This window comes from Phyllobates terribilis, unplaced genomic scaffold (assembly GCF_046119375.1).
Source record: "Phyllobates terribilis strain yellow unplaced genomic scaffold, ASM4611937v1 Scaffold_9__5_contigs__length_417890890, whole genome shotgun sequence".
In the NCBI taxonomy this organism is placed as follows: Eukaryota; Metazoa; Chordata; class Amphibia; order Anura; family Dendrobatidae; genus Phyllobates; species Phyllobates terribilis.
Window position 1 is genome coordinate 374,320,021 of NW_027362769.1, and position 12,391 is coordinate 374,332,411.

Sequence of the window (12,391 nt, forward strand, 5' to 3'; positions counted from 1 at the left end):
GTAACTAGTACTGGTCAGTGTCCCAGTCCCAGTACTGGTCAGTGTCCCGGTCCCGGTGATAGTGTTGGTCAGTGTCCCGGTCCCGGTACTAGTACTGGTTAGTGTCCCGGTCCCAGTGCTAGAGCTGGTCAGTGTCCCGCTCCCGGTGCTAGTGCTGGTCAGTGTCCCGGTCCCGGTCCTAGTACTGGTCAGTGTCCCGGTCCCGGTACTAGTACTGGTCAGTGTCCTGGTCACGGTACTAGTGCTGGTCAGTGCCCCGGTCCCGGTACTAGTGCTGGTCAGTGCCCCGGTACTAGTGCTAGTCAGTGTCCCGGTCCAGGTACTAGTACTGGTCAGTGTCCCGGTGCTACTGTCCCGGTGCTAGTGCTGGTCAGTGTCCCGGTCCTGGTACTAGTCAGTGTCCCGGTCCCATAACTAGTACTGGTCAGTGTCCCGGTACTAGTGCTGCTCAGTGTCCCAGTCCCGGTACTAGTGCTGCTCAGTGTCCCGGTCCCGGTGCTAGTACTGGTCAGTGTCCTGGTCCCGGTACTAGTGCTGCTCAGTGTCCCGGTCCCGGTACTAGTACTGCTCAATGTCCCGGTACTACTGCTGCTCAGTGTCCCGGTCCCGGTACTAGTACTGGTCAATGTCCCGGTCCCAGTACTAGTGCTGCTCAGTGTCCCGGTACTAGTACTGGTCATTGTCCCGGTACTAGTGCTGCTCAGTGTCCCGGTACTAGTGCTGCTCAGTGTCCCAGTACTAGTGCTGCTCAGTGTCCCAGTACTAGTACTGGTCAGTGTCCCGGTACTAGTACTGGTCAGTGTCCCGGTACTAGTACTGGTCAGTGTCCCGGTCCCGGTACTAGTACTGGTCAGTGTCCCGGTATTAGTGCTGCTCAGTGTTCCGGTACTAGTACTGGTCAGTGTCCCGGTCCCGGTACTACTGCTGCTCAGTGTCCCGGTATTAGCACTGGTCAGTGTCCCGGTACTAGTGCTGCTCAGTGTCCCGGTCCCGGTACTAGTGCTGCTCAGTGTCCCAGTACTAGTACTGGTCAGTGTCCCGGTCCTGGTACTAGTACTGGTCAGTATCCCGGTACTAGTGCTGCTCAGTGTCCCGGTACTAGTACTGCTCAGTGTTCCAGTACTAGAACTGGTCAGTGTCCCGGTACTAGTACTGGTCAGTGTCCCGGTCCCAGTACTAGTGCTGCTCAGTGTCCCCGTACTAGTACTGGTCAGTGTCCCGATGCTAGTGCTTGTCAGTGTCCCGGTCCCGATACTAGTACTGGTCAGTGTCCCGGTGCTAGTGCTGGTCAGTGTCCCGGCCCTGGTACTAGTACTGGTCAGTGTCCCGGTCCCATAACTAATACTGGTCAGTGTCCTGGTCCCGGTACTAGTGCAGCTCAGTGTCCCAGTCCCGGTACTAGTACTGGTCAGTGTCCCGGTCCCGGTACTAGTGCTGGTCAGTGTCCCGGTCCCAGTACTAGTACTGGTCAGTGTCCCGGTGCCGGTACCAGTGCAGCTCAGCGTCCCGGTACTAGTGCTGCTCAGTGTCCCGGTACTAGTGCTGCTCAGTGTCCCGGTACTAGTGCTGTTCAGTGTCCTGGTCCTAGTACTGGTCAGTGTCCCGGTCCCGGTACTAGTACTGGTCAGTGTCCCGGTCCTGGTACTAGTACTGGTCAGTGTCCTGGTCCCGGTACTAGCACTGGTCAGTGTTCCGGTCCCAGTGCTAGTGCTGCTCAGTGTCCCGGTCCTAGTACTGGTCAGTGTCCCGTTACTAGTTCTGCTCAGTGTCCCGGTCCCGGTACTAGTGCTGCTCAGTGTCCCGGTACTAGTACTGGTCAGTGTCCCGGTCCCGGTACTAGTGCTGCTCAGTGTCCCGGTACTAGTACTGCTCAGTGCCCCGGTACTAGTGCTGTTCAGTGTCCCGGTCCAGATACTAGTGCTGCTCAGTGTCCCGGTCCCAGTACTAGTGCTGCTCAGTGTCCCGGTACTAGTGCTGCTCAGTGTCCCAGTACTAGTAGTACTGGTCAGTGTCCCGGTCCCGGTACTAGTGCTGCTCAGTGTCCCGGTACTAATACTGGTCAGTGTCCCGGTCCCGGTACTAGCGCTGCTCAGTGTCCCGGTCCCGGTACTAGCACTGCTCAGTGTCTCGGTCCCGGTACTAGTGCTGCTCAGTGTCCCAGTACTAGTACTGGTCAGTGTCCCGGTCCCAGTACTAGTACTGGTCAGTGTCCCGGTCCCGGTACTAGTGCTGCTCAGTGTCCCGGTACTAGTACTGGTCAGTGTCCCGGTCCTGGTACTAGTGCTGCTCAGTGTCCCAGTGCTAGTACTGGTCAGTGTCCCGGTCCCGGTACTAGTGCTGCTCAGTGTCCCAGTGCTAGTACTGGTCAGTGTCCCGGTCCCGGTACTAGTACTGGTCAGTGTCCCGGTACTAGTACTGGTCAGTGTCCCGGTCCCGGTACTAGTGCTGCTCAGTGTCCCCGTACTAGTACTCGTCAGTGTCCCGGTGCTAGTGCTGGTCAGTGTCCCGGTACTAGTACTGGTCAGTGTCCCGGTGCTAGTGCTGCTCAGTATCCCGGTCCTAGTACTGGTCAATGTCTCGGTACTAGTACTGGTCAGTGTCCCGTTACTAGTACTGGTCAGTGTCCCGGTTCCGGTACTAGTACTGCTCAGTGTCCCGGTCCCGGTACTAGGAGTGGTCAGTGTCCCGGTACTAGTGCTGCTCAGTGTCCCGGTACTAGTACTGCTCAGTGTCCCAGTCCCGGTACTAGTGCTGCTCAGTGTCCCAGTACTAGTACTGGTCAGTGTCCCCAGTGTCCCGGTACTAGTACTGGTCAGTGTCCCGGTACTAGTGCTGCTCAGTGTCCTGGTCCCGGTACTAGTGCTGCTCAGTGTCCCGGTACTAGTGCTGCTCAGTGTCCCAGTACTAGTACTGGTCAATGTCCCGGTACTAGTGCTGCTCAGTGTCCCGGTACTAGTACTGGTCAGTGTCCCGGTCCCGGTACTAGTGCTGCTCAGTGTCCCGGTACTAGTACTGGTCAGTGTCCCGGTACTAGTGCTGGTCAGTGTCCCGGTACTAGTGCTGCTCAGTGTCCCGGTACTAGCGCTGCTCAGTGTCCCGGTACTAGCGCTGCTCAGTGTCCCGGTACTAGCGCTGCTCAGTGTCCCGGTACTAGCGCTGCTCAGTGTCCCGGTACTAGCGCTGCTCAGTGTCCCGGTACTAGCGCTGCTCAGTGTCCCGGTACTAGCGCTGCTCAGTGTCACGGTACTAGCGCTGCTCAGTGTCCCGGTACTAGCGCTGCTCAGTGTCCCGGTACTAGCGCTGATCAGTGTCCCGGTACTAGTGCTGATCAGTGTCCCGGTACTAGTGCTGATCAGTGTCCCGGTACTAGTGCTGATCAGTGTCCCGGTACTAGTGCTGATCAGTGTCCCGGTACTAGTGCTGCTCAGTGTCCCGGTACTAGTGCTGCTCAGTGTCCCGGTACTAGTACTGGTCAGTGTCCCGGTCCCGGTACTAGTGCTGCTCAGTGTCCCGGTACTAGTGCTGCTCAGTGTCCCGGTACTAGCGCTGCTCAGTGTCCCGGTACTAGCGCTGCTCAGTGTCCCGGTACTAGTGCTGCTCAGTGTCCCGGTACTAGTGCTGATCAGTGTCCCGGTACTAGTGCTGATCAGTGTCCCGGTACTAGTGCCGCTCAGTGTCCCGGTACTAGTACTGGTCAGTGTCCCAGTACTAGTGCTGCTCAGTGTCCCGGTACTAGTGCTGCTCAGTGTCCCGGTACTAGTACTGGTCAGTGTCCCGGTACTAGTGCTGGTCAGTGTCCCGGTACTAGTGCTGGTCAGTGTCCCGGTACTAGTGCTGCTCAGTGTCCCGGTACTAGTGCTGCTCAGTGTCCCGGTACTAGCGCTGCTCAGTGTCCCGGTACTAGCGCTGCTCAGTGTCCCGGTACTAGCGCTGCTCAGTGTCCCGGTACTAGCGCTGCTCAGTGTCCCGGTACTAGTACTGGTCAGTGTCCCGGTCCCGGTACTAGTACTGGTCAGTGTCCCGGTATTAGTGCTGCTCAGTGTTCCGGTACTAGTACTGGTCAGTGTCCCGGTCCCGGTACTACTGCTGCTCAGTGTCCCGGTATTAGCACTGGTCAGTGTCCCGGTACTAGTGCTGCTCAGTGTCCCGGTCCCGGTACTAGTGCTGCTCAGTGTCCCAGTACTAGTACTGGTCAGTGTCCCGGTCCTGGTACTAGTACTGGTCAGTATCCCGGTACTAGTGCTGCTCAGTGTCCCGGTACTAGTACTGCTCAGTGTTCCAGTACTAGAACTGGTCAGTGTCCCGGTACTAGTACTGGTCAGTGTCCCGGTCCCAGTACTAGTGCTGCTCAGTGTCCCCGTACTAGTACTGGTCAGTGTCCCGATGCTAGTGCTTGTCAGTGTCCCGGTCCCGATACTAGTACTGGTCAGTGTCCCGGTGCTAGTGCTGGTCAGTGTCCCGGCCCTGGTACTAGTACTGGTCAGTGTCCCGGTCCCATAACTAATACTGGTCAGTGTCCTGGTCCCGGTACTAGTGCAGCTCAGTGTCCCAGTCCCGGTACTAGTACTGGTCAGTGTCCCGGTCCCGGTACTAGTGCTGGTCAGTGTCCCGGTCCCAGTACTAGTACTGGTCAGTGTCCCGGTGCCGGTACCAGTGCAGCTCAGCGTCCCGGTACTAGTGCTGCTCAGTGTCCCGGTACTAGTGCTGCTCAGTGTCCCGGTACTAGTGCTGTTCAGTGTCCTGGTCCTAGTACTGGTCAGTATCCCGGTCCCGGTACTAGTACTGGTCAGTGTCCCGGTCCTGGTACTAGTACTGGTCAGTGTCCTGGTCCCGGTACTAGCACTGGTCAGTGTTCCGGTCCCAGTGCTAGTGCTGCTCAGTGTCCCGGTCCTAGTACTGGTCAGTGTCCCGTTACTAGTTCTGCTCAGTGTCCCGGTCCCGGTACTAGTGCTGCTCAGTGTCCCGGTACTAGTACTGGTCAGTGTCCCGGTCCCGGTACTAGTGCTGCTCAGTGTCCCGGTACTAGTACTGCTCAGTGCCCCGGTACTAGTGCTGTTCAGTGTCCCGGTCCAGATACTAGTGCTGCTCAGTGTCCCGGTCCCAGTACTAGTGCTGCCCAGTGTCCCGGTACTAGTGCTGCTCAGTGTCCCAGTACTAGTAGTACTGGTCAGTGTCCCGGTCCCGGTACTAGTGCTGCTCAGTGTCCCGGTACTAATACTGGTCAGTGTCCCGGTCCCGGTACTAGCGCTGCTCAGTGTCCCGGTCCCGGTACTAGCACTGCTCAGTGTCTCGGTCCCGGTACTAGTGCTGCTCAGTGTCCCAGTACTAGTACTGGTCAGTGTCCCGGTCCCAGTACTAGTACTGGTCAGTGTCCCGGTCCCGGTACTAGTGCTGCTCAGTGTCCCGGTACTAGTACTGGTCAGTGTCCCGGTCCTGGTACTAGTGCTGCTCAGTGTCCCAGTGCTAGTACTGGTCAGTGTCCCGGTCCCGGTACTAGTGCTGCTCAGTGTCCCAGTGCTAGTACTGGTCAGTGTCCCGGTCCCGGTACTAGTACTGGTCAGTGTCCCGGTACTAGTACTGGTCAGTGTCCCGGTCCCGGTACTAGTGCTGCTCAGTGTCCCCGTACTAGTACTCGTCAGTGTCCCGGTGCTAGTGCTGGTCAGTGTCCCGGTACTAGTACTGGTCAGTGTCCCGGTGCTAGTGCTGCTCAGTATCCCGGTCCTAGTACTGGTCAATGTCTCGGTACTAGTACTGGTCAGTGTCCCGTTACTAGTACTGGTCAGTGTCCCGGTTCCGGTACTAGTACTGCTCAGTGTCCCGGTCCCGGTACTAGGAGTGGTCAGTGTCCCGGTACTAGTGCTGCTCAGTGTCCCGGTACTAGTACTGCTCAGTGTCCCAGTCCCGGTACTAGTGCTGCTCAGTGTCCCAGTACTAGTACTGGTCAGTGTCCCCAGTGTCCCGGTACTAGTACTGGTCAGTGTCCCGGTACTAGTGCTGCTCAGTGTCCTGGTCCCGGTACTAGTGCTGCTCAGTGTCCCGGTACTAGTGCTGCTCAGTGTCCCAGTACTAGTACTGGTCAATGTCCCGGTACTAGTGCTGCTCAGTGTCCCAATACTAGTACTGGTCAGTGTCCCGGTCCCGGTACTAGTGCTGCTCAGTGTCCCGGTACTAGTACTGGTCAGTGTCCCGGTACTAGTGCTGGTCAGTGTCCCGGTACTAGTGCTGCTCAGTGTCCCGGTACTAGTGCTGCTCAGTGTCCCGGTACTAGCGCTGCTCAGTGTCCCGGTACTAGCGCTGCTCAGTGTCCCGGTACTAGCGCTGCTCAGTGTCCCGGTACTAGCGCTGCTCAGTGTCCCGGTACTAGCGCTGCTCAGTGTCCCGGTACTAGCGCTGCTCAGTGTCCCGGTACTAGCGCTGCTCAGTGTCCCGGTACTAGCGCTGCTCAGTGTCACGGTACTAGCGCTGCTCAGTGTCCCGGTACTAGCGCTGCTCAGTGTCCCGGTACTAGCGCTGATCAGTGTCCCGGTACTAGTGCTGATCAGTGTCCCGGTACTAGTGCTGATCAGTGTCCCGGTACTAGTGCTGATCAGTGTCCCGGTACTAGTGCTGCTCAGTGTCCCGGTACTAGTGCTGCTCAGTGTCCCGGTACTAGTACTGCTCAGTGTCCCGGTCCCGGTACTAGTGCTGCTCAGTGTCCCGGTACTAGTGCTGCTCAGTGTCCCGGTACTAGCGCTGCTCAGTGTCCCGGTACTAGCGCTGCTCAGTGTCCCGGTACTAGTGCTGCTCAGTGTCCCGGTACTAGTGCTGATCAGTGTCCCGGTACTAGTGCTGATCAGTGTCCCGGTACTAGTGCCGCTCAGTGTCCCGGTACTAGTACTGGTCAGTGTCCCAGTACTAGTGCTGCTCAGTGTCCCGGTACTAGTGCTGCTCAGTGTCCCGGTACTAGTGCTGCTCAGTGTCCCGGTACTAGTGCTGGTCAGTGTCCCGGTACTAGTGCTGGTCAGTGTCCCGGTACTAGTGCTGGTCAGTGTCCCGGTACTAGTGCTGCTCAGTGTCCCGGTACTAGTGCTGCTCAGTGTCCCGGTACTAGCGCTGCTCAGTGTCCCGGTACTAGCGCTGCTCAGTGTCCCGGTACTAGCGCTGCTCAGTGTCCCGGTACTAGCGCTGCTCAGTGTCCCGGTACTAGCGCTGCTCAGTGTCCCGGTACTAGCGCTGCTCAGTGTCACGGTACTAGCGCTGCTCAGTGTCCCGGTACTAGCGCTGCTCAGTGTCCCGGTACTAGCGCTGCTCAGTGTCCCGGTACTAGTGCTGATCAGTGTCCCGGTACTAGTGCTGATCAGTGTCCCGGTACTATTGCTGATCAGTGTCCCGGTACTAGTGCTGATCAGTGTCCCGGTACTAGTGCTGATCAGTGTCCCGGTACTAGTGCTGCTCAGTGTCCCGGTACTAGTGCTGCTCAGTGTCCCGGTACTAGTACTGGTCAGTGTCCCGGTCCCGGTACTAGTGCTGCTCAGTGTCCCGGTACTAGTGCTGCTCAGTGTCCCGGTACTAGCGCTGCTCAGTGTCCCGGTACTAGTGCTGCTCAGTGTCCCGGTACTAGCGCTGCTCAGTGTCCCGGTACTAGTGCTGCTCAGTGTCCCGGTACTAGTGCTGCTCAGTGTCCCGGTACTAGTGCTGCTCAGTGTCCCGGTACTAGTATTGATCAGTGTCCCGGTACTAGTGCTGCTCAGGGTCCCGGTACTAGTACTGATCAGTGTCCCGGTACTAGTGCTGCTCAGTGTCCCGGTACTAGTATTGATCAGTGTCCCGGTACTAGTGCTGCTCAGGGTCCCGGTACTAGTACTGATCAGTGTCCCGGTACTAGTGCTGCTGAGTGTCCCGGTACCTGGTGATGCGTCTCCTTCTCCACGTTGTCCCCGTTGACTTCCAGCACCCGGTCGCCAGCCTTCAGGCCGGCCAGCTCTGCCGGGGAGCCGGGCTCTACCTTGCGGATGTACTGTCCGGTCTTGTTCTTCTCTCCGTGCAGGTGGAAGCCGTATCCCTGCTCGCCCTTGTGTATGTGGCACAGTCGCGGCTGCAGACGATCCTGGGCCATGGTGACTGGCATCAGCGGGTGGTCGGGCAGTGGCGGCGGTGATCGGGGCAGTGGGCGCTCAGTGGGGCATAGTGAGGAGCTGAGCGCTGCTCCCGGTGCGGTGCTCGCTGCTGGCAGCTCTCTCCGCTCCTCCTCCTGCTCGGGTCTCTGCCTCTGGCTTGTGTTTCACTTGCAAACAAGGAAAAGCCACAAAGATGCTGCTCTGGCTCCTCCCTCCGCTCCGACCTGGAATCTTCCAGAGGGGTCACAATGGGGGGAAGCAGCGGAGATGTCAGTGATCAGCAGGGTTCTCCTGCAGATGGGGGGCAACAGACGAAGATGAGGAGATTGGACAAATCAAACTCTTAGATAACTCTCCCTGATCCTAACATGCAGTTTTATGGGAGGGATTATTCTATCAGTGCATCTAACTAGTTTTGAAAACTTGCTACCGTTTTGTGTATGCAGCTTCCCTGCAAGCACGTGTCTCCATGGTTACAGACCACTAACAAACCTTGTCTAGTCTGGATACATGCACAAATAATAAAAGTCTAGGGATAGGAATAGATTCTAAGGCTAGGGTTAGGGAAAGATTCCAAGGATAGGGTTAGGGCTATATTCGAAGAATAGGGACAGGGCTAGATTCTAATGATAGGGATAGGGTTAAATTCCAAGGATAGGGCTAGATTCTAGGGATAGGGCTAGATTCTAATGATAGGGATAGGGTTAAATTCCAAGGATAGGGCTGGATTCTAGGGATAGGGCTAGATTCTAATGATAGGGATAGGGTTAAATTCAAAGGATAGGGCTAGATTCTAGGGATAAGGCTAGATTCAAGGGTAGGGGATAGGGCTAGATTCTAGGGATACGTCTAGATTCTAATGATAGGGATAGGGTTAAATTCCAAGGATAGGGCTAGATTCTAGGGATAGGGCTAGATTATAGAGATAAGGCTAGATTCAAGGGTAGGGGATAGGGCTAGATTCTAGGGATACGTCTAGATTCTAATGATAGGGATAGGGTTAAATTCCAAGGATAGGGCTAGATTCTAGGGATAGGGCTGGATTCTAAAGATAAGACTAGATTCAAGGGTAGGGGATAGGGCTGGATTCTAGGGATAGGGCTAGATTCTAATGATAGGGATAGGGTTAAATTCCAAGGATAGGGCTAGATTCTAGGGATAAGGCTAGATTCTAGGGTAGGGGATAGGGCTAGATTCTAGGGATAGGGCTTATTTCTAGGGATAAGGCTAGATTCTAATGATAGGGATAGGGCTAAATTCTAGGGATAGGGCTAGATTCTAATGATAGGGATATGGTTAAGGATAGGGCTAGATTCTAGGGATAGGGCTAGATTCTAGGGATAGGGCTAGATTCTAGGGGTAGGGCTAGATTCTAATGATAGGGATAGGGCTAAATTCTAGGGATAGGGCTAGATTCTAATGATAGGGATAGGGTTAAGGATAGGGCTAGATTCTAGGGATAGGGCTAGATTCTAGGGATAGGGCTAGATTCTAATGATAGGGATAGGGTTAAGGATAGGGCTAGATTCTAGGGATAGGGCTAGATTCTAGGGGTAGGGCTAGATTCTAATGCTAGGGATAGGGCTAAATTCCAAGGATAGGGCTAGATTCTAGGGATAGGGCTAGATTCTAATGATAGGGATAGAGTTAAATTCCAAGTATAGGGCTAGATTCTAGGGATAGGGCTAGATTCAAGGATAGGGGATAGGGCTAGATTCTAGGGATAGGGCTAGATTCTAATGATAGTTATAGGGCTAAATTCCAAGGATAGGGCTAGATTCTAGGGATAGGGCTAGATTCAAGGGTAGGGGATAGCGCTAGATGCTAGGGATAGGGCTAGATTCTAATGATAGGGGTAGGGCTAAATTCCAAGGATAGGACTAGATTCTAGGGATAGGGATAGATTCTAAGGATAGGACTATATTCTAGGGATAGGGCTAGATTCTAAAGACAGGGATAGATTTTAAGGATAGGGATATATTCCAGGGATAGGGCTTGATTCTAAGGATATGGATAGGGCTAGATTCTAAGGATAGGGAATATTCTAAGAATAGGAATACCGTGATAATATAATTAATTACATTTAAAAAAAATAATTAAAAAAGGTATATGCAAATTGCCTTTTCAGAGAAAAAGAGGACTTGTACTCTATAGCGCCACCTATTGGAAGCAGCAATCCTACAAGTCACAATCAACCCTTTAACGAGTCGTAGTGAACCTATGTATCAATGTATAACTTTCTATTTTTAAAATGCAATGTTGGATTTAAACACTATATTTGTGGATCAGATGACAGCTGTGTTATACAGCCGGCATCCAACCGAAGCAATCAGAGTTAGCTTTTATCGCTGCACTTTAACCTCTTAGAAGCCACTGTTAGTTACGACAGTGGCATTTACAGTGGGAGGTTGGAAATGAGGGAAGGTGTCCCTTCTGATACCTGTCTCATCCCCCCAACATGACTGTGGGGTGCCAATAGCATTGTCATGGCAGCCAGGGATTCAGATGAAGGCCTCACTATGGTCACCCTTTGATCAAACATTGATCAGAGTCTGATTAGCATAATAGGACTGATTTTCCGGGATGGAGAGAAAACAGTCGTCTGCACCTGCCCCCACAGTGTTAAGTACAAGCGATCAAGTGATTGCAGATTTAAGTTCCTCCAATAAAACATTTAAAAAATATATTAAAAAGAATGAATAAAAAGATATATAATAAAATATAATATATATTAAAATATATAAATATATATACATATTTATAAATTAAAATATATACCATACATAAAAATATATATGTATATATATATATATATATATATATATATATATATATATATATATATATATATATATATATATGACGCACCCCCTGGGCCATGTTCAGGGGATACCCGGAGCCGGATCTGGATAGGGGTAGTAGTCCTTGTGGCGGTGACCCGGTCCGTGCCCAGGGTGTCAAACTAAGTGGCAGTCTATGGCAGTAGATGTTAACTTGGATGTCGACTACGCCACCCGTTGAGTGCGGCTTTGCAGCCGCCGCTGCAGAACAGTCCGCTGAGGCCGGTGGTATGGGTGCAGCGATGATGGTATAACCCCCAACGGGAGGGGTATGGCCTCAGGGCAGCAGGTGAAGATGATGGGGGTTGTGACGGTCAGTAAGAAGAGTCAGAGTCAGGAGATGCAGTTTCAGGGGTTTTACTCACAAGTGTTCTCTCAGTCACTCTGGCCTTGAGTGACCACCCGAGCCGTGCTGCGTCCACCAGGTCCTGGACTCGGCTAACCCCCAGGCAGTTCTGAAGCGTGGTCCTGAGCTCCCTTCTCTCTCTCTGTCTCTGGCCGTTCCCACCAGGGATCCACCTTTGGCCGGCTCCCTCGGGTCTCTTAGTGGTCAAACCTCCTCTGGGTTCCCTGACCCTATGCTTGGTGTGCCTTTCTGGTGGATTTGGTGAGGGTCGTGGCAAATCTTGACCACGACCTCCGGTTCCTGGCTGAGGATAAGTGGCCTCCACCAGTTCGGGTTCCGGTACCCGTGTCCGCCAACCCTTCACCCTTTCTGGTCTGTTTCTGGGTTCTTGGGGTTCCCTCTGTCTTTCTCTCTGGGTCCTTCTTTCTCCTCTCTCCTCTGCAGGCTTGGCTCTGGAGCTGGGCCCAGCCGGAGCCACAGCTCCCTGTCAGCCCTCCTGGCTGAGCTCTTCTCCTCTTCTCCTCCTGCCTGAACTGAACTCTGATCTAAGATGGTGCCCACCATATATACTCCCTCTATGTGTGAGCCCAGGTGACTAGCACCCAATGAGCTCCTAGCTTTACCCAGACTACTCCCCCTATCTGCCCCTACACTACTGGGATGTTCCACCCCCCTCCCACTCCAGCCAGGGACAGACGCTGTCGTACCTGCACATATACTGGTGGGAGTACCGTAGTTCTGTCCCCCGGAAATGGGATGTATGTAGTGCATGCAGCCTACTGAGCTCAGTCCCACACTCCATCCTTACCCGGGAGTGGAATACCACACCTCTGGCTTGAGGTGTAATACCCCTGTAGCAGCCGAGTCCTCAGGGTGCTACATATATATATATATATATATATATATATATATATATATATATATATATATACAGTACAGACCAAAAGTTTGGACACACCTTCTCCTTTAAAGATTTTTCTGCATTTTCATGACTATGAAAATTGTACATTCACACTGAAGGCCTCAAAACTATGAATTAACACATGTGGAATGATATACTTAACAAAAAAAGTGTGAAACAACTGAAAATATGTCTTATATTCTAGGTT

At 53.6% G+C, this 12,391-nt stretch overlaps 1 protein-coding gene across 1 annotated transcript in view; it reads right to left on the minus strand.

The window, feature by feature from the left end:
* Positions 1 to 8,290, minus strand: part of NHERF2 (NHERF family PDZ scaffold protein 2) — an 84,153-nt gene extending 75,863 nt beyond the window's left edge. The window contains exon 1 of the mRNA XM_073648393.1: positions 7,886 to 8,290. Coding sequence (XP_073504494.1) covers positions 7,886 to 8,107 — 222 coding nt within the window. The 5' untranslated portion in view covers positions 8,108 to 8,290. The remainder of the gene's footprint in view (positions 1 to 7,885) is intronic.
* Positions 8,291 to 12,391: the final 4,101 nt, after the last annotated feature.